The following is a 22,093-nucleotide window of genomic DNA, read 5'->3' as shown; positions in this document are numbered from 1 at the left end:
TGGAACAGGGACTGTGTCCAAGCCCATTTGTTTGTTTTCCCCACAGCGTTTAGTACGGTGCCTGGCACATAGTATGCACTTAACAAATACCACAATTATCATTAATCCCAAAAGGAAATCCTTCTGGTTTCCAGGGAGGAGTGGGCGGGGGCTTGAAAGGGGCAGGCAGAGCAGGGCAGTGGGCGGGTCGGACCTGTGGAGCCCGCTGCCATCCGTTGAAAGGACCCAGGAGTGCCACGATCTGAGCTAAGGGATCGTCCCGGGACCCCAAGGGGATTCCTGCCACGTTGGCACCCTGCGGCGGCACAGAGGAGCAGCACGGCACAGCCCACCGCCCCCGGCTCCCTTCCCATCTATTAGTCAGTCGGAGTCTGGGGGCGCTTGCGGTGTGCACAGCATTCTACTGAGCTCTTGGGAGAGGACAGTAGAGTTGGTAGATAGGATCCCTGCCCTCAAAAAATTTAGAGCCATGAGAAAGCGGTGTGGCCTAGTGGAAAGAGCACGGGCCTTTCTGATCCCCCCCACAAACCAATTGTTTGTGTGACTCTGGGTTAGTCACTTAACTTCTCTGTGCCTCAGTTTCCTCAACTGTAAAACTCTTCTACTGCGGGACAAGAACTCTGACCAATCTCATTACCATGTACCTATCCCAATACTTAGAACAGTGACACATAGTAAGCACTTACAAATACCATTTAAAAAACCCAGACATAACAACAATTATAATAATAATAATATTTGTTACACGCTATTTGTCAAACACTGTTCTAAGCACTGGGATTGTTATAAGAATCAGTGTAACTTAATGGATAGAGCACGGGCCTCGGAGTCAGAAGGACCAGGGCTCTAATCCCGACCCTGCCATTAATCTGTTGTGTGATCTTGGGCTTGTCACTTCACTTCTCTGCGCCTCCGTTACCTCATCTGTAAAATAGGGATAGAGACGGTGTCCAACCTGATTACCTTGTGTCTACCCTAGTGCTTGAAACTGTGCTTTGCACATAGGAAGCATTTATTAAGCACCATTATTATTATTATTATTAGGTTGGACACAGACCCTGTCCTACATGGGATTGTGGGCAAGAAGCCCTGAGGAAGCCATGTTCCCCGCTTTCCCTGTGGAAGGGCTGGGGCCGGGGCAGGCTCAGCAGGGAAATCCAATCCTCTTCCCTCCCCCTTCTCCTGTCCACCTGAGGGAGATCCAGATCCAGTCTCTGGGAGACTGTTAGGGAGTTTGTCCCCAAGGGGTACAGCAGGAAGCATCTCAGAACCAAGACACGTACCCTTTTCCTCATCTGGTGGCTGGAGGCTGGGGGCGGGCTTCTGTGCATTTGGGAAGGGGCTCTTTGCATAGGGGTTGGGACACCAGGCACTTGCTGAAAGTGTATTTGATTTTGCCATTTCACGGCTTACTTAATAATAATAAGATTAATTGTGGTATTTGTCAAGTGCTTACTATAAGCCAGGCACTGTCCTAAGCACTGGAGTAGATAAAAGATAATCAGGTTAGACAGAGTCTTAATTCCCATTTTACAGATGAGAAACAAAGTGACTTGCCCAAGGTCACACAGCAGACAAGTGGTGAAGTAGGGATTAGAACCCAATTCCTTCTAACTCCCGGGCCCATGCGATAGGCCATGCTGCTTGTCCTCCTCGCTGCCTCTCTGTCGGCACCCAATCAATCAATCAATCAATCGTATTTATTGAGCGTTTACTGTGTGCACTGTTCTAAGCGCTTGGGAGAGTATAACACAACAATATAACAGACACATTCCCTGCCCACAACAAGTTCACAGTCTAGAGGGGGAAACAGACATTGATATAAATTAAGAAATTATGGATATGTTTGTGGACACAGAAGGGAGTGGGAGAAGAGAAAAGGAGGGCTATATCAGGGAAAGCTTCTTGGAGGAGATGGGCCTTCAATAAGGCTTTGAAGGGGGGAGAGTCATTGTCTGTTGGATTTGAGGAGGGAGGGCATTCCGGGCCGGAGGCAGGAAGTGGGCGAGGGGTCGGCGGCGAGTTAGAGGAGATCGAAGTACAGTGAGTAGGATGGCATTAGAGGAGCAAAGTGAGTGGGTTGGTTGTGGCAGGAAATCAGGGAGGTGAAGTAGGAAGGGACAGACTGATTAAGTGCTTAAAGCCGATGGTGAGGAGTTTCTGTTTGACGTGGAGGTGTAGGGGCAACCACAGGAGGTTTTGGAGGACTGGGGAAACATGGACTGAATTTTTTTTATAGAAAAATGATCCAGGCAGCAGAACAAAGTCTGGACTGGAGAGGGGAGAGACAGGAGGCAGGGAGGTCAGCAAGAAGGCTGATACAGTAATCAAAGCGGGGTAGGATAAGTCCTTGGTTTAATGTGGTGGCAGTTTGCACAGGGAGGAAAGGACGGATTTTAGCGATGTTGTGAAGGAGGAACGGAGAGGATTTAGTGATGGATTGAGGAGTGGATGAGCCCGCTGCCCCGGGAACTCTGCCTTGGCCCCCATCTCTCAGCCTGGTTGGCTCGGCTGGTATCCCAGCCCTGGGCACAGACCCAGAGACTCTGGCCGGGAGGTTGGGGTGACCTTGCATGGCTGAGGGACCTCCTCCCTGTAACTCTATACTGATCCCCCACAGAGACCTCCGATTTCTAGACCCTCTCCAATTATCTCATCTCATCATGCCCATTTGGCCTCTATACCCAAACTACCCACCTTGGATGACCAAAGTGACAGTCTCCACATCACCCTCTCTACTGAACTCAACTCACTCGCTCCCCTATCCCTTCATTGATCACTAACTCACAGCCCTGGATCATCTGGACAGTCTGTCCCCTCTCTCTTGGGGTATTTGTGCTCTCGTGCTTGAACTGCAGAACTCTGCAGATGGAAAGCTGAGTATCAGGCCGACTTTGTCCACTTCAAGTTTATCCTTGCATGCTTTAACTCTACCTTCTCCTCGGCCCTGCAAAATTATTTCTTCACCCTTACTGGCACTCATGGCCATGATCCTCACCAGTTGTTCCAGATATTTGAACTCCCTCCACAGGCCCCCCCACCTCTCCCATGCCTTGCCCCCAATCACCGGCCACCTGCTTTATTAAGAAAATTGACAGTAGCAGGCATAATCTCCCTAAAATCTCCCCTGCCCCTTCTCAGTTCCTCCCCTCTTCAACTCTCCCATCTTTCCCAGCAGTATCTCTAGTGGAGATCTCCTGCCTTGTCTCAAAATCCACCCCTCCACCTGCATGTCCCTGTCCCACTGGGGCCCACAGTCTCAATCCCCATTTTCCAGATGAGGGAACTGAGACCCAAAGAAGTGAAGTGACTTGCCCAAGGTCACACAGCAGACAAGCTGCAGAGCCAGGATTAGAACCCATGACCTTCTGACTCCCAGACCCGGGCTCTATCCACTGCGCCAGGCTGCTTCTCTGTGTCTGTTTGCTGTTGTACTGTACTCTCCCAACCGCTTAGTACAGTACTCGGCATACAATAATCACTCAATAAATTTGATTAAATGTGGTGGAGACAGAATTAGAACCCAGCTTCTTCTGATTCCCAGGCCCCTGCTCTATCCTGGAAGATACGGGGCAGAGCATATGGGCTGGTGTGATTGCATGTGTGTGGAGAGTCGAGCATGTGGATGAATGCACACAGGAGTAGGGGATCAAACGGGGACTGCAGCCCTGGACCCCTCCAATGAAAAAAGAAAATGAAAAATGTAGAAGCAGCAAGGTATAGTGGATAGAGCACCGGCCTGGGAGTCAGAAGGACCTGGGTTCTAATCCTACCTCTGCTATTTGTCTGCAGGGTGACCACTTCACTTCTCTGGGCCTCAGTTCCCTCATCTGGAAAATGGGGATCGAGACTGGGAGCCCCACGTGGGACAGGGACTGTGTCCAAACCAATCTGCTGTATCCACTCCAGCGCATAGTACAGTGGCTGGCACATAGTTAAGCGCTTAACAAATACCACAATCATTATTATTATTATGAAAAGCGTAAAAATCTTTAAAAAAGAATCCAGTTTCTTCTGTGCAGCACATACTCTTCACCACCAGGGGGAGACAAGGAGCCACTCTCGACAGGAGACTACCCCTCCCACCGTTTATTCATTCATTCATTCAATAGTATTTATTGAGCGCTTACTATGTGCAGAGCATTGTACTAAGCGCTTGGAATGTACAAATCGGCAACAGATAGAGACAGTCCCTGTCCATTGACGGGCTCACAGTCTAATCGGGGGAGTCAGACAAAAACAATAGCAATAAATAGAATCAAGGGGATGAACATCTCATTAACAAAATAAATAGGGTAATAAAATAAATAAGGTAATAAAAATATATACAAATGAGCACAGTGCTGAGGGGAGGTAAAGGGAGGGGGAGGAGCAGAGGGAAAGGGGGGGAAAAGAGGGCTTAGCTGAGGGGAGGTGAAGGTGAGGGAGTAGAGAGGCAGCAGAGGGAGCAGAGGGAAATGGGGAAACTCAGTCTGGGAAGACGTCTTGGAGGAGGTGAGCTTACTGTGTGCAGAGCACTGTACTAAGCGCTTGGGACAGCACCATACAACATTCCCTGCCCACAGTGAGCTGACAGTCTAGAGGGACGAGCTTCTCCCTTCCCTTGAGCCCGATGCACCGGATTAATGATGATGAGGATGGTATCTGTTAAGCGCTCACAATGTGCCAGGCACTGTACTAAGTGCTAGATGGATACAAGCAAATCAAGGTGGACACAGTTCCTGTCCCACGCAGGGCTCACGGTCTCAATCCCCATTTTTCAGCCAAGGGAACTGAGGCACAGTGAAGTGAAGTGACTTGTCCAAGGTCACCCAGCAGAGCAGTGGCGGAGGCTGGATTAGGACCCACGACCTCTGACTCCCAAGACTGGGCTCTTGCCACTAGGCCAAGCCGCTTCTCATGATGCTGACGATAGCACGCTCCCCTTATTGTCTTCTCCATGTCGTAGTGGATAGAACACGGGTCTGGGAGTCAGACAGTCATGGGTTCTAATTCTGGCTCCGCAGCTTGTCTGCTGTGTGACCTTGGTCAGTCACCTCACTTCTCTGGGCCTCAGTTCCCTCATCTGGAAAATGGGGATTGAGACTGGGAGCCCCACGTGGGACAGGGACTGTGTCCAACCCAATCTGCTCGTATCCACCCCAGCGCTTAGTACAGTGCCTGGCACATAGTTAAGCGTTTAACAGATATCATTATTTTATTAAGAATGATGGAAGAAACAGCTTCACTCCCGAGATTTCAGAACGAGGACAATCACGGAGGAATCGGTTCGTGCTCGTGGCTTGCCCTGTGCCCCTAACACAGTGCCTGGCACAAAGTAAGCGCTTAATATTACCGAAGGAAAAAAAAAAAGATGACCACGACACAAAGGAACATTTTTGCTTCAATTCCCACGCATCGCTTTCCTGCAGGACTGATCAACCCCAAGGGCCAGCTTTCTTTTCTTCCAGTACATCTGGGAATACATTTACATAGGATTGCATTTCCGTGGCTCGATTTCCATAAATTTGCATGTCCTGTTCAAAAAAGATCCTATTATGTAAAATGAAGATTTAAAAAATTCATGAGCTTGGTAAAGGCCACAGCATGGGTTTTCCTGACTAGTCTTGTGGGGGCCCTGGAATAGAGGGATGGGGGGAAAAGGGGGAATCAATCCATCAATGGTATTGATTGAGTGTCTACTGAATGAAGAGCACTGTGCTAGAGCTCTGGAGAGAAGAGTTAGAGGGCATGATCTCTGCCCTCCAGGAGCTTTCACTCTAGCTGCGAAATACAAGGACTGGAGTTTTGCTTAGAGATCTTCCGAGAAACAAAGAGGCCTAGTGGAAAGAGCTTGGGCCTGGGAACCAGGGGACCTGGTTTCTAATTCTGGCTCCACCACTTGCCTGCTGTGTGACTTCAGGCAAGTCACTTTACTTCTCTGTGCCTCAATTTCCTCATCAGTTAAATGGGGATTCCAAGCCTCTTCTCTCTCTTCTTTAGACTGTGGCAGAGACTTTATCTGATCTCATCATCAGTGATATTTATTGAGTGCTTACTATGTGCAGAGCACTGAATTAAGAGCTTAGGAAAGTATAATACAACAGATACAACAATACAACACAGGCCTGGGAATAAGGACCTGGGTTCTAATCCTAACGCTGCCACTGGTCTGCTGTGTGACCAAGTCACTTCACTTCTCTGCGCCTCAGTTACCTCATCTGTAAAATGGAGATTAAGACTATGAGCCCCATAGGGGACACGGACGGTGTCCAATCTGATTAAGTTGTATCTACCCCAGTGCTTAGAACAGTGCTTGACACAGAGTAAGCCCTTAACAAACACCATCATCATTATTATTATTATCCAGCCAGTCCAGGAAAGGCCTGGATGGGCAGGATTACTTCCATTGTTTTTTCTTCACAAAGATGTTGGAGTTTGTATAATTTCTGGGCCCCTCTGATGACCCTGTCACTGAACTGGATCCGGTGTTCTGGATGTCTTCAAGAGTGATGCGGGATTCTGTTTCCTGTTCATGTTGCGCTGATGCTGATGATCGTGGTTTAGTTCTTATTTCCCACACAGAAACAGATGTCTTCTAAGAGGATGAATCAATATCATGGAGCATGGCCTAATGGACAGAACACAGGCCTGGGAGTCTGAAGGACCTGGGTTCTAATTGCAGCTTTGACACTTTTCTGCTGTGCGACCTTGGACAAGTCACTTTGCTTCTCTGAGCCTGTTACCTCTTCTGTAAAATGGGGATTAAGATTGGGAGCCCCAAGTGGGACAATCTGATTACCATGTATCTACCCCAGAGCTTAGAACAGTGCTTGTCACATAGTAAGTGCTTAACAGATACTATCATTATTATTATTATTAAGGAGAAAAGCAGAGGAGGCTGACAGTTCTGGAGTTCTAGACTGTTCTTTAGACTGTAAGGTCTTTGTGGGCAGAGGATGTGTCTGTTTATATCGACTCTCCCAAGCGCTTAGCAATAATAATGATGATATTTGTTAAGCACTTACTATATGCCAAGCCCTGCTCTAAGCACTGGGGTAGAAACAACTTTATTAGGTTGTCCCACGTAGTGCTTACAGTCTTAGTCCCCCTTTTTACAGATGAGGTAACTGAGGTACAGAGAAGTTAAATGGGCTTGCCCAAAGTCACACAGCTACCAAGCAGTGGAGTGGGATTAGAACCCACGTCCTCGGACTCCTAAAACCGGGCTCGTTCCACTAGGCCACGCTGCTTCTCTGTAGTAGGAGGGCAGTGAGGTGAGGTAACTGATTTGGGGGCTCTCTCAAGCCTTCGATCAGGAGTTTCTGCCTGATGCAAACACTCAGTGCAGTCAGGGCAATGACTAATTCATTCATTCCAGCGTATTTATTGAGCGCTTCCTGCGTGCAGTGCACTGTACTAAGCGCTCGGAATGGACAGTTCAGCACCAGATAGAGAAAGTTCCTGTCCAACAAAGGGCTCACAGTCTAAACGACTGTCTAGACTAATCTTCTGCGGCTCTTGGGTTGCATGTGATCTTAGACTGTGAACCCGTCGTTGGGCAAGGATTTTCTCTATCTGGTGCTGAACTGTCCATTCCGAGCGCTTAGTACAGTGCTCTGCAGGCAGGAAACGTTCAATAAATACGCTCGAATGAATGAAGGAATGTGATTCTTGGGCGGGGCCAAATCGACCCGGCGAGCTGAGGGAGGCCAGGCGGGGATAGATTTGCATACCCATCGTGCACCGCAGAGAGGACAAGCAGAGTTCTGGGTGCAAATTTAAAACTTCTTTTATCCTTCCCCTTCTTTCTTAGTTCACCGCCCTGAGAGAACAGATCTTTAATGGGGTCTTCCTAGGGAGGGGTCTGATTTGGGGGGGGCGGGGGAGAAAAAAATAATGGCTAGAATTAGTCACCATTATGGAATCTGGAGTCTCGCTTGCCCGCCTACTCACGTCCGAAGGGTGTCGGTATACTCTGGTTTCTCTTCAGATCGCATAAATCTTTCGCCTTTTACTAAAGATTTCCGTGGAGAGGAACAATTATGAGTTCGTAACCAATTTTTTGAGGCTCTGCTTCGGCAGGGCTCCCCATCGCGTTATAAAAAAAGATTTCAATTAATGAAGAAGAAGCTGTAAGTAATCAAACAGATCGATTTCTAAGATCGGGAGAGTAGTGAAAAAGAATGGAGAAGAGAGGGGAAGGTTTTATAAATCAATGAGTATTTAAGGAGATTAGAAGTGGGTGTAGTAAAAGTGTGTTTGTGCCTTGGGTAAGCGCCAACTACTTAATTTAAAATTTTCCGCTTGTGAGATGTGATTTCCCATGACGGGTTTAGAGTCCTTCATTCCTTCAATTCTACTTACTGAACGTCTGCTAGGTGCAGAGTGCTGTACTAAGCGCTTGGATAGCACAATTCGACAACAGACAATAATAATAATGTTGGTATTTGTTAAGCGCTTACTATGCGCAAAAGCACTGCTCTAAGCGCTGGGGGGATACAAGGTGATCAGGTTGTGCCCCGATGGGTTTAGTCACTCATTCAATTCAATCCTATTTATTGATTACTTGCTGGGTGCAGAGCACTTTACTAAACGCTGGAAAGCACAATTCGGCGACAGATAATAATAATAATAAAAATGGTGGTATTTGTTAAACGCTTACTCTGTGCAAACACTGTTCTAAGCGCTGGGGGAGGAATACAGGGTGAAGTGGTTGTCCCCCGTCGGGTTTAGTGTCATTCATTCCTTCAATCCTGTTTATTGAGCGCATGCTGGGTGCAGAGCGCTGTACTAAGCACTTGGAGAGCACAATTTGGTGACAGATAATAATAATAATAATGGTGGTATTTGTTAAGCACTATGTGCAAAGCACTGTTCTAAGCGCTGGGGGGTTACAAGGTGATCAGGTTGTCCCTGACAGGTTTAGTCATTCATTCATTCATTCAATCCTATTTATTGAGCGCTTGCTGTGTGCAGTGCTCTGCACATAGTAAGCGCTCAATAAATACTATTGAATGAATGAATGAATGAATGCAGAGCATTGTGCTAAGCGCTTGGAGAGCACAATTCGACAACAGATAATAATAACAATGGTGGTATTTGTTTAGCGCTTACTATGTGCAAAGCACTGTTCTACGCGCCGGGGGGATACAAGGTGATCAGGTTGTCCCTTGACGGGTTTAGAGTCATTCATTCCTCCAAATCCTGTTTATTGAGCGCTTGCTGGGTTGCAGAGCGCTGTACTAAGCACTTGGAGAGCACGCTTAGGCGACAGATAACAATAATGGTAGTATTTGTTAAGCGCTATGTGCAAAGCACTGCTCTAAGCGCTGGGGTAGGGGGGATACAAGGTGATCAGGTTGTCCCACGTGGGGCTCACAGTTTTAATCCTCATTTAACAGATGAAGTAACCGAGGCCCAGGGAAGTGAAGGGACTTGCCCAAAGTCATTCATTCATTCAATAGTATTTATTGAGCGCTTATTATGTGCAGAGCACTGTACTAAGCGCTTGGAATGAACAAGTCGACAACAGATACAGTCCCTGCCGTTTGAGGGGCTTACAGTCTAATCGGGGGAGACGGGCAGACAAGAACAATGGCAATAAATAGAGTCAAGGGGAAGAACATCTCATAAAAACAATGGCAACTAAATAGAATCAGGGTGATGTACAGCTCATTAAACAAAATAAAATAGGGTGGTAAAGATATAGACAGTCGAGCGGACGAGTACATTGCTGAAGGGGTGGGAGGGGAGAGGGGGGAGGAGGAGAGAGAAAGGGGGGAGAAGAGGGTTTAGCTGCGGAGAGGTGAAGGGGGGGTAGAGGGAGCAGAGGGAAAAAGGGGGGAGTGCAGTCTGGGAAGGCCTCTTGGAGGAGGTCAAAGTCACCCAGCTGACAAGCGGCGGAGCCGGGTTTGGACCCATGACCTCTGACCCCAAGCCCGGACTCTTTCCACTGAGCCACGCGGCTTCTCTAGAGATAGAGACCATCCCTCCCCAACAAGTCGTCTAGAAGCGGGGAAACAAAGTGCAAAACAAAACAAGGCGGCAGGCGTCAATATAAAGAAGTAGAATTATAGCTAGATACACACGATGAATAAAATAAAGAGAATAATGAAATGAGAACGCAGGTCCTGACTCGAGGGCAAGGGCTCTAGCCACTTGAGCCACGTGGCTTGCAGCGGGTAGAACAGTGCTGGGCGCCTAGTAAGCGCTTAACCAATCCCAATATTATTATTATTATTATTCTCCTACAACTCCGGTGTACCTAATTTGGCAGAAGAGCCGTCCTGAGGCTGGAAGGTGGCAGGAGGGCAGGAGGCCTAGGCCTGGGCCCCCAGTGCCCGACTACTGGCAGCGGCCACGGCTACACTCCGAGCCTCTGCGCATGCCCAGAGAACCCACCTCAACTGCGCATGTCTGGAGTCGCCGGTCAGGTTGCAACGCGCCTGCGCAGCTCCGGTCCGGCCTGCGCGGCCTGGGAGGCCGGTCAGCTCAGTCCTGTTTAATTCAATCCTATTTATTGAGCGCTTTCTGTGTGCAGAGCACTGTGCTAAGGGCTCGGGAGAGTACACTATAACAATATAATGATAATAATGGCATTTGTTAAGCGCCTACTCTGTGCCAAGCACTGTTCCAAGCGCTGGGGTAGATGAGAAGCAGAGTAGCTCAGTGGAAAGAGCACGGGGTTGGGAGTCAGAGGTCGTGGGTTCGAATCGCGACCCTGCCACTTGTCAGCTGTGTGACTGTGGGCAAGTCACTTCACTGTGCTTCAGTTCCCTTATCTGTAAAATGGGGTACATTAAATGAGACTGTGAGCCTCATGTGGGACAACCTGATGACCCTGTATCTATCCCAGCGCTTAGAACAGTGCTCTGCACATAGTAAGAGCTTAACAAATACCAACATTATTATTATTATTATTATACAAGGTAATCGGGTTGGACACCGTCCCTGCCCCACATGGAGCTCACCGTCTTAATCCCCATTTACAGATGAGGGAACCTAGGCCCAGAGAAGTGAAGTGATTTGCCCAAGGTCACACAGCAGATGTGGTGGAGCCGGGGTTAGAATCCCAGTCCTTCTGGTCCCCACGCCTGTGTTCTATGCAATAGGCTCTGCTGCTCCAGACTGTAATTTCGGTGTGGACAGGGAACCTTTCTACCAACTCTGTTGCATTCGTCTGGTATTTATTGAGCGCTGACTGCATGTGCAACACTGGACGAAGCGCTTGGGAGAGTACAACATAAACGAGTTGGTAGACCCTTTCCCTGCCCCCAGTAGTAACATAGTAAGTGCTTTCTTAACAAATGCCATAATTATTATTATTATAAGCTTTGCATTTGCACCCTCCAAAGCATTTAATACAGTGCTCTCAGTGCTCTGCGCATGGTAAGCGCTCAATAAATAGCGATGATTGATAAAGGAGGGGATTGTAAAAGGCCGGGGTAATGGCCGCTAAGGTCAGAACCCGCAGTCACCCCTCTTTGAGGCAGAAAGGGCCTTTATGTGCCTTTAGGACACTACCTAGCACTCAATAAATACAACCACTGAGAGAGGAAGAACTGGGTGTGTCCTTTGTGACTTGGTCGTGACTACAAGGAGCCGAATCCTCTTCTTCAGAGAATCCAATTGGAGCCGAAGGACCCTCAGAGCGCCCGGACCAGACGTGGCCCACCTGAAAGAGAAAACGGTACAAAGGAGGGAAAGGCCAGGCCCTTCATGGAGGTTATATTTGGAAAGAAGAATAATAATGATGGTGTTTGTTAAGCGCTTACTATGTGCCAAATACTGTTCTAAGCGCTGGGGGACACACAAGGTGATCAGGTTGTCCCCCGTGGGGCTCACAGTCTTCATCCTCATTAGACAGATGAGGTCACCGAGGCACAGAGAAGCAAAGTGACTTGCCCACAGTCACACAGCTGACAAGTGGCAGAGCTGGAAGTCGAACTCATGACCTCTGACTCCGAAGCCCAGGCTCTTTCCACTGAGCCACGCTGCTTCCCTACACCTGACATGTAGAGGAGGTGAAATTAGAACTTATGACTGCTGACTCCCAAGCCCAAGCTTTTTCCATTGATCCTTGTTTTAAAAGAAAAAAAGCGCAATGGATCTACTAACGCCACTGTAGTGCCTTGTCCCCAGCGTTTAGTAAAAACCCTTGCACATAGAGAGCGCTATTATTAAAAAAAGGAAATGAATGAGAGCCTCATGAAAACACTATTTATTAGAGCTGTAACTTTCCAAAAACTGATTTTTCACGAAGGTGTAAGAATTATAATCTTTTCGTATAAAAGCAAAGATTGTTTTCTATTTTTCAAAACCGGTTTGGGGAGCCTCGTAAAAACGAGGCCTCAAAAAATTAGTTACAAACTCATAACTGTTCCTCTCCACGGAAATCTTTAGTAAAAGGCGAAAGATTTATGCGATCTGAAGAGAAACCAGAGTATACTTCCCTTTTCCGTGCTTCAGAACCCGGAGGACCAGTAATCCCCTATACACTCATGATGATTCCCCTCCTCCCTAATCAGGACTGGCTTTTTCTCTGAAAAGCCAAGTGGGAAGGCTTCTCCCCAACGTGTGTCTTAAATAAGAACAGGGAGGGAAAAATTAGAGGTGTTTTAAATGTAAAAGGTTAAATGTTTGGGGCCGCGGTGGGTTCTGGGTATGCAAATAGCAGCCCCGGGCGCTCAAGGGAAGCGCGCGCGGCCTGGCCACGCCCCCTTGCGTCTAGGCCACGCCCACGTCTCGCCTCTCCCCGCTCCCCGCCACTAGAGGGAGCCACCGAGGACTAAGCCGAAGATAATCATTCATTCATTCAATCCTACTGATTGAGCGCTTACTACGTGCGGAGCACTGTATTAAACACTTGGACAGTCCAATTCGGCAACAGATGGAGAGACCATCCCTAGCCATCGACGGGCTCACATAGCAGCGGCAGCGTGGCTCGGTGGAAAGAACCCGGGTTTAGGAGCCAGAGGTCATGGGTTCTAATGCTGACTCCACCACTTGTCAGCTGTGTGACTTTGGGCAAGTCACTTCACTTCTCTGGGCCTCAGTGACCTCCTCTGGAAAATGGGAAGGAGGACTGTTAGCCCCACGTGGGACAACCTGTTCACTTTGTATTCCCCCCCCAGCGCTTAGAACAGAGCGCTTGGCACATAGTAAGCGCTTAACAAATATCGTCATTATCATTATTAGAAGGGGAGAGACAGACCACAAAACAAAGCGTGGTATATATAATTTATCAATTATAGATAAATAGGATTGTAAGTGATTAGACTGTAAGCCCGTCGATGGGCAGGGATTGTCTCTGTTGCCGAATTGTACATTCCAAGTGCTTAGTACAGTGCTCTGCACATAGTAAACACTCAGTAAATGCTATTGAATGAAAGTATATGCACAATTATAGAGACGGGGCGGGAGACAGGCCACAAAACAAGTAGATAGGCGTCAGTAGGATCAGAACTGATAAATAGGATTATAGGTACCCACCCAATTATAGTTATGTACACGATAATAATAACTGTGGTATTCGTTAAGCACTTACAATGTGTCAGGCACTGTACTAAGCATCAGGGTGGATACAAGCACATCTCTTTGGACACAACCCCTGTCCCACATGGGGCTCACAGTATTCAATCCCCATTTTGCAGATGAGGGAACTGAGGCCCAGAGAACTGAAGTGACTTGCCCAAGGGCACACATCAGACAAGTGGCGGAACCAGGATTGGAGGAGCTGTAAGTGTGGAATTTGGGATGCTCCAGTAGGAAAGATTAACCTATGTCACCAAGATGATCAGCGGAGTTATTTCTTTGGGAGTATCAGAGACTGCTAGATCCTGGTTTGGGCTTCCAACACTGAGTTCTGCATACGGTAAGTGCTCATTAAGTATGACTGAATAACAAGTACAAGGTACTTTACTAATATAGTCAATCATATTTATTGAATGCTTACTATGGGCAAAGCACTGTTCTGAGCACTTGGGAGAGTACACTATAATGACAGACATATTCCCTGCACATAAGCTCACAGTCTGGAGGGAGAGAGACAGACATTAATATGAATGAATGAATTACAGATATGGATTAGTGTTGTGGGTTTGGAAGGGAGAGTGAATAAGGGGAGTAAGGGTGATGCAGAAGAGAATGGGAGAAGAGGAAAGGAGGGATTAGTCAGGGAAGGCCTCTTGGAGGAGATGGGCCTTCAATAAGGCTTTGAAGGAGGGGAGAGTCATTGTCTGTCGGACTTATTTGCAGGAAAATTATTTTGGCCAGAGTTCTGGAACTTGGCTGAAAATCTAAAACGCATCCCTCCCAACCCACTCCCCCTCCACACCAAGATCTGGCTTGCTGCATACACTAGCCTAAATAGCTTGGTAAACTGCGCACATTTCCCCTTTCAGAATCTAGCAATTAATCAACAGTATTTATTGAGCACCTACAGCATGCAGGGCACAGAATTCCATCTTTGGGAGTGTGCAGTAGAGCATCACTCGATCAGTATTATTTATTAAGGGCCGATTGGGCAGAGCCCAGTAATTCATTCAATCATATTTATTGAGCACTTACTGAGTGCCGAGCAGTGTACTAAGCACTTGGGAAAGTACAACACAATAATAAGAGGTTGAGAGTATGGTAGAGTTGGGAGACATGATATCTGCCTTCAAGGAGTTAATCTAGCAGATGAGACAGACACCATTATTTACAGATAGGAAGAAAAAGAGAATGGAAAGATGGATAAGTAAATCGATGTTATTACACAGTATATAGTGAGTATTTGTGTGCAGAGTATTTCCCTGGAAAAGACCAATAAAAATAGGCAGGATCATTATTATTATTATTGTTGCTATCATTATTATCATTCCAAGCACTTAATACAGTGCTCGGCACTCAACTTTCTTGTCCCTGTTACCTCATCTGTTAAAGGGGGATTAAGACTGTGAGCCCCTTGTGGATCATGGATGGTATCCAACCTGATTAGCTTGTATCTATTATCCTTTCCAAGCGCTTAGTACAGCGCTCTGCCCACAGTCAGGGCACAATAAACATGCCTGAATGAATAAATAAATCTACGCAGCCTTCAGTACAGTGCCCGGCACATAGTGAGCACTTAACAATATCATAAAAAAAAAATTTGGAGAGGAATAGGCAACCACTGGAGGTTTTGGAGGAGTGCAGAATGACATTTTAGAAAAATAATATTGATGGGTACACCAGTGCTATATCTGGCTGTGAGTTCATTAATATTGAAGTGATAGTTGGGAAGATTTTACCTAGACAGAAAACCTCCAAGAGTGAGGTGTGAGCCCCTTGTGGGACTGGGACAATGTCCAACCTGATTAACTGTCTATCCCAGTGCTTAGAACACTGCTTGGCTCATAGTAAGCGCTTCACAAGTACCATGATTATTATTGCCTGTAATTTTATATCAGTAATTTTATTTCTTTATACTGATGTCTGTTTATATGTACTGATGTCTGCCTCCCCCCCTCTAGTCTGTGAGCTCATGGTGGGCAGGGATTGTCTCTCTTTATTGCTGTATTGTACTTTCACAAGTACTTAATACAGTGGTCTGCACACAGTTAGTGCTCAATAAATACGATTGATTGAATGAATATGATTATTAACTCCTTATGGACAGGGAATGTGACTGCTAATTCTGTTGTACAGTTCAACAAACATACATAGTAGGTGCTCAGTGAATTGACTGATAAACTATAATTAAGAAGCAGCGTGGCTCAGTGGAAAGAGCCCAGGCTTGGGAATCAGAGGTCATGGGTTCTAATCCCGGCCCCGCCTCTTGTCTGCTGTGTGACTTTGGGCAAGTGACTTCACTTCTCTGGACCTCAGTGACTTCATCTGTCAAATGAGGATGAAGCCTGTGAGCCTCACGGGGGACACCCTGATGACCCTGTATCTCCCCCAGCACTTAGAACAGTGCTTGGCACATAGTAAGGGCTTAATAAATACCACTATTGTTATTAATAAACACGATTGAATGAAGGAACAAATGAACTCATATTTATTTAAGTATACTAGTGTCTGTCTCCCCCCTGTAGACTGTGAGCCGAGTGTGGGCAAGGAGTGTGTCTGTTTGTTGTTAGAGTGTCCTCTCCCGAGCTCTGCACACCCGAAGCGCTCAATAAATACGACTGAGGGAGTGACTGACTGACTGAGGGAGTGAATGTGAGCCCCTCGTTGGGCAGGGATGGTCTCTCTCTGTTGCCCGACTTGTCCATTCACATAGTAAGTGCTCAATAAATACGATTGAAGGAATAAGTGAATAAATGAATGAGTGAGTGAGGGAAGGAATGAATGAGGGAGGGAATGAATGGGTGACTGAATGAGTGAATGAATGAATGAGTGACTCAGTGAGGGAGCGAATGAATGCGTGAATGAGTGAATGAAGGAGCGAATGAATGAGTGAGTGACTCAGTGAGGGAGTGAGTGAATGAGTGCAGGAATGAATGAGTGAGTGACTCCTAAGTGAGGGAGTGAATGAATGAGTGCCTGAATGTGGGAGTGAATGAATGAGTGAACGAGCGACTGAGAGTGACTAAGTGAATGAATGAATGAGTGAGGGAATGAGTGAATGACTGAATGAATGACTGAGTGAGGGACTGAGTGAATGACTGAGTGAGGGAGCGACTGAGTGAATGAATGAATGAGTGAGGGAATGAAGCCCCGCCCCTTCTCCTCCGTCTCCCGCCCCCCCCCGAGGGCAGCGGGCTTCCGGTCCTCCCGGGGGACGTCACTTCCGGCCGCCTCTGTGGCGCGGGGGCTGTTGGGAGGCTGAGGCGGCCGCGGGGAGGGAGGGAGGGAGGGCGTCGTGGAGGCGGTGCCGGTGCCGGTGCCGCCGCCGCCGCCGCTCCCGGGGCTCCCGGGGCTCCCGGGCCATGAGCCTCCCGCCCGCCGCCGGCGGCCTCGCCCTGTCGGCGTCGGCGGGCCGGGCCGGGATGAAGAAGCGTCCGAAGAAGAGGCAGAAGCCCAAGTACCGTGTGAAGTACCTGCGCCTGCGCAGCGCCGCCAAGGCCGCCGTCTTTGTGAGTGACCCCCCCCCCCGGGGCCCCCCCGGGCCGCGCTATACCAGGCGCCGGACACTGTACTAAGCGCCGGGGGGGGGGAATACAGGCAAACGGGGTTGGACCCAGTCCCTGTCCCACGTGGGGCTCCCGGCCTCAATCCCCATTTTACAGACGACGTCACTGAGGCCCAGTGAAGTGACCTGCCCCAGCTCCTCCCGAAAGCTTAGTACAGTGCTCGGCACCCAGTAATAATAATCACAGTGATGATGACAGTATTTGTTAAGCGCTTACTAGGGGCCAAGCACTGTTCTAAGCGCTGGGGGAGATATAGTAGCAACCATGGTATTTGTTAAGAGCTTACTATGTGCCAAGCACTGTTCTAAGCGCCAGGGTAGAAAGCGCCGGGGTAGATATAATAACAACAATGGTATTTGTTAAGCACTTACTATGTGCCAAGCACTGTTCCAAGCGCTGGGCTAGATATAATAACAACGATGGTATTTGTTAAGCGCTTACTAGGTGCCAAGCACTGGGGTAGATATAATAATAACGATGGTATTTGTTAAGCGCTTACTAGGTGCCAAGCACTGTTCCAAGCGCTGGGCTAGATATAACAATAACAACGATGGTATTTGTAAAGCTCTTACTAGGTGCCAAGCGCTGGGGTAGATATAATAATAACGATGGTATTTGTTAAGCGCTTACTAGGTGCCAAGCACTGTTCCAAGCACTGGGGTAGATATAATAATAACAACGATGATATTTGTTAAGCACTTAGTTTGTGCCAAGCTCTGGGGTAGATGTAATAACAACGATGATATTTGTTAAGTGCTTACTATGTGCCAAGCACTGTTCCAAGCACTGGGATAGATATAATAATAACCACCATGGTATTTGTTAAGCGCTTACTATGTGCCAAGCACTGTTCTAAGCACTGGGGTAGATATAATAATATCAACCGTGGTATTTGTTAAGCGCTTTCTGCGTGCCAAGGACTGTTCTAAGCGAGGGGGTAGATATAATAACAACGATGATATTTGTTAAGTGCTTACTATGTGCCAAGCACTGTTCTAAGCGCTGGGGTAGATATAATAATAACTATGGTATTTGTTAAGCGCTTTCTACGTGCCAAGGACTGTTCTAAGCACCAGGGTAGATATAATGATGATGGTGTTTGGTAAGTGCTTACTATGTGCCAAGCACTGTTCTAAGTCCTGGGGTAGATATAATAATAATGGTGGGATTTGTTAAGCCCTTACTTTGTGCCAAGCACTGTTCTAAGCACTGGGGTAGATTAATAATAATAATGAAGGTATTTATTAAGCCCTTACTTTGTGCCAAGCACTGTTCTAAGCACTGGGGTAGATTAATAATAATAATGAAGGTATTTGTTAAGCCCTTACTTTGTGCCAAGCACTGTTCTTAGTGCTGGGTAGATCCAAGGTCATCAGGTTGTCCCACGTGGGACTCACAGTCTTCATCCCCATTTTACAGAGGAGGTAACTGAGGCACAGAGAAGTGAAGTGACTGGCCCACAGTCGCAGCAGACGAGTGGCGGAGCTGGGATTAAAACCCATGACCTCTGACTCCCAAGCCCGGGCTCTTTCCACTAAGCCACGCTGCTTCTCCCAGTGCTTTGTACAGTGGGGCCGTGCTTAGTCCAGCTCTCCGCACTCAATAAATAGCACCGATGATAAAGCATCTACAACTCCCGCCAGTTACGGTGTAGTGGATAGAGCGAGGACCTGGGAGTTAGAAGGTCCTGGGTTCTATTATTATTAATAATAATAATAATGTTGGTATTTGTTAAGCGCTTACTATGTGCAGAGCACTGTTCTAAGCGCTGGGGGAGACACGGGGGAATCAGGTTGTCCCACAAGGGGCTCACAGTCTTAATCCCCATTTTACAGATGGGGTAACTGAGGCCCAGAGAAGTTAAGTGACTTGCCCACAGTCACACAGCTGACAAGTGGCAGAGCTGGGATTCGAACTCATGACCTCTGACTCCAAAGCCCATGCTCTTTCCACTGGGCCACGCTGCTTCTCAATACTAATTATTAATACTAATTATTAATACTAATACTTGCCCTGGCCCTGGGGAATGTGGGTCCTCCTGCCTCGAGGGGCTGAGGAGTGGGCGGGAGCCCAGCCGGCAGCCCTGGAACCTCGGCCAACCTCCGTCGTCCTGCCAGTTTCTGGGTCGGGCTCCCTTCGGGAGCCAAACCTCTCCCCCGAGGCAGAGGGCGTCTCTCCAATTTCATGCCTCAGCCTTATCGGTTCTGGTCCTTCCCGTTGGCTTTTTTATTTTAGGAGGTGCCTGAGTAGCAGGTGCCCCCGGGGCTTCCCTGCCTTGGGGCCTGGGTTTTTTTGTGAGCAAAAGCCGGGGAAGAAGGCTGTCAAGATTAGATTCCCAGAGAACCCGTGGGGTCTTGATGGATGGGGCCCCATCCCCTCCCCGCCTGCCCACTTGGCAACCCACCCAACTGCCCAGATGCCCCAGCGGCCAGACTTTAACGTCCCTGCCCGTCCGTCTGGAATTTGAGGGCTGCCTCGACCCTGGAGCAGCGAATGCTGTTAGTCGTGTGACGGTTTAACGTCGCTCTGGTCGTGGTCACTGTGTGCCAAAGCACCGGGACAGATGCAGAATAATCAGCTTGGTCACAGCCCTAAGTTGTTCCCATCTTAGGGATGAGGAGACTGAGGCCCAGAGACGTTAAGTGATACGACCCAGCCTTCTGATTCCTGACCCTCTGCCCTTTCCGTTTTTAGGAAAATGCAGCCATCTGTGATGAAATCGCTCGCCTGGAGGAGAAGTTTCTCAAAGCGAAAGAAGAGCGGAGGTGAGTGCCGGCCTCTTGCCTTTGGCGGCGAGGAGAGAGGACCGTCTCGTGGTTGGGAGGAGGCCAAGACGGGAGGCAGTGAGGGACCCTGGGGGAATCGGGGCGATGGTTTAAAGGTCCGAGGGTGAGGACAGTGAGCATGGCACTTGGGCCTGGGAGTCAGGGGTTCTAATCTCGGCTCTGCCACCCGTCTGCCGTATGATCCTGAGAAGCAGCGTGGCTCAGGGGAAAGAACCCGGGCTTGGGAGTCAGAGGTCATGGGTTCGAATACCGCTCTGCCACTTGTCAGCTATTAGACTGGGGGCAAGTCACTTCTCTGGGTCTCAGTTACCTCATCTGTAAAATGGGGATTAACTGTGAGCCTCACATGGGACAACCTGATTACCCTGTATCTACCCCAGTGTTTAGAACAGTGCTCTGCACATAGTAAGCGCTTAACAAATACCAACATTATTATTATTATTATCCTGGGCAGGTAACTTCACTTCTCTGGGCCTTGGGTCCCTCATCTGGAAAATGGGGATTGAGACTGTCAGCCCCACCATGGGACAGGGATTGGGTCCAACACGATTTGCTTGTGTCCACCCCAGCGCGTAGTACAGTGTCTGGCACATAGTTAGCACTTAACGGATACCATCATCATCATTATTATTATTGTGAGGGAGGAGAAGTGAGAGGACAGAGCTGTAGCAAGTAAGGATGAATTTGAAGGGGCTGTAGTTGGCCTGATGCCAGTATTTCCAACGGCCGTGCCCCATGGCGCAGACCCGGCGTAATCTCAATTGTAGTGGCACTAGTTAAGCATTTGCTGTGCGCCAAGCCCTGAAGTAAGCGTTGGGATAGATGCAGTGCAATCAAATCAGACACGGTGGGGCTCACAGCTTAACAGGAGAGGGAAACTGAGGCCCAGAGAAGTGGCTTCCCCAAGGTCACCCGGCAGGCAAGAGGCAGAGCCGGGATCAGAACCCAGGGCCCTTGACTCCCAGGCCCGTGCTCTCCCCACCGGGCTACACTGCAGAAGTGAATGAGACGAACCCTGGGAGCGGCCCAGGGTGGGGGTTGGCGATACGAGATCGGCAGAGGGACGGGGAGGCAGGGGACCCCATTGTGGTGGCCTGGGGAGGGGGAAAATGGGGCCGGCCAGCCAGGATGGAGGGCAAGTGGCCCCACAGCTGCCTGGGCGGATGCTGAAGCTGATATCGGAGGGAAGAGAGGCGGCACAGGCTCGGAAAGAGACGAGAGTCCGAGGGAAATCAATCAATCCGTCATCTTTATTGAGTACTCATCATAAGCTCCCAAGCGGTTAGCACAGAGTAGAGGGAGGAGATCGGCTCCCTACCCTCAAGAGGTTAACAGTCTAGCGGAACATAGGAGAGAGAGTAGACTAAGGATTCCCCCCTCCCCCCGCCTCTAGTGAGGGGCCAGAGAGGAGGACAGCCCTCTGCCTCTGATAGCCATTAATAATAATTGTGGTGTTTGGCACTTACCATGTGCCACGCACTGTACTAAGCATTGGGTAGATACAAGGTAATCGGGTTGGACACAGCCCTCTTCTCACTGGGGGCTCGCAGTCTTCATCCCCAGTTTACGGATAAGGGAACTGAGGTGCAGAGAAGCTCACTGTGGGCGGGGAATGTGTCTTTTTATCATTGTGTTGTCCTCTCCCAAGTCCTTAGTAGAGTGCTCTACACACAGTAGGTGCTCCATAAATATGATTGACAATGAATGAATGAAAGTTAGGTGACTTGCCCAAGGTTACGAAGCAAATGGCAGAACTGGGATGAGAACTCAAGTCGTCTGCCTCCCAAGCCCGCCGTCTCTCTGTGAGGCCGGATGAGGACAGAGCCACAGGAGACTGGCCTTGGGGCATGAAGTCTCCCACCCCCGACCCTCCGTCCCCCACGCCCGGGGTGGCCGTGGCGAGAGTGGGGCTAACCTTCCCCCCGTTCCCCCGAACCCCTTTCTCCTGCTGCAGATATCTGCTGAAGAAGCTGCTCCAGCTGCAGGCGCTCACCGAGGGGGAGCCCCCTCCCGCCCCGGCCTCCCACAGCTCCGGCCTCCCCCTGAGCTTCGGCGGGGCCGGCTCTCTGGGCCCCGGGCCGGGAGCCGGGCCCGTGTCCGTGCCCAGCGTGGGGGCTGACGAGCCCTTGGGGAAGAAGCCCAAGAAGGAGAAGAAAGAGAAGGGGAAGGAAAATAACAAGCTGGAAGGTACCTCTGGCTGGGGGGGTGGAGCGTGGACACCCGGGC

The 22,093-nt window shown here is 48.9% G+C and overlaps 1 protein-coding gene and 2 non-coding genes across 3 annotated transcripts in view; 2 read left to right on the top strand and 1 right to left on the bottom strand.

The window, feature by feature from the left end:
* Nucleotides 1-7,952: 7,952 nt before the first annotated feature.
* On the top strand, nucleotides 7,953-8,068 carry LOC114815308. Its single transcript, XR_003763072.1, has one exon. It is a non-coding gene; the product is annotated as a U5 spliceosomal RNA (small nuclear RNA).
* A 4,244-nt stretch (nucleotides 8,069-12,312) lies between these two features.
* On the bottom strand, nucleotides 12,313-12,428 carry LOC114815297. The gene has a single exon (XR_003763061.1). It is a non-coding gene; the product is annotated as a U5 spliceosomal RNA (small nuclear RNA).
* A 4,425-nt stretch (nucleotides 12,429-16,853) lies between these two features.
* The window catches only part of TBRG1 (transforming growth factor beta regulator 1), a 6,978-nt gene continuing 1,738 nt past the window's right edge, over nucleotides 16,854-22,093 (top strand). Inside the window, exons 1-3 of the mRNA XM_029075016.2 lie at nucleotides 16,854-17,024; nucleotides 19,776-19,846; nucleotides 21,822-22,054. Of these exons, the coding sequence (XP_028930849.1) occupies nucleotides 16,878-17,024; nucleotides 19,776-19,846; nucleotides 21,822-22,054 (451 nt within the window). The 5' untranslated portion in view covers nucleotides 16,854-16,877. The remainder of the gene's footprint in view (nucleotides 17,025-19,775; nucleotides 19,847-21,821; nucleotides 22,055-22,093) is intronic.

The sequence above is a fragment of the Ornithorhynchus anatinus genome, chromosome 11 (assembly GCF_004115215.2).
Source record: "Ornithorhynchus anatinus isolate Pmale09 chromosome 11, mOrnAna1.pri.v4, whole genome shotgun sequence".
Taxonomy (NCBI): domain Eukaryota; kingdom Metazoa; phylum Chordata; class Mammalia; order Monotremata; family Ornithorhynchidae; genus Ornithorhynchus; species Ornithorhynchus anatinus.
The sequence above is the reverse complement of the archived record's forward strand: the minus strand, read 5'-3'. Positions and strand labels throughout refer to the sequence as shown.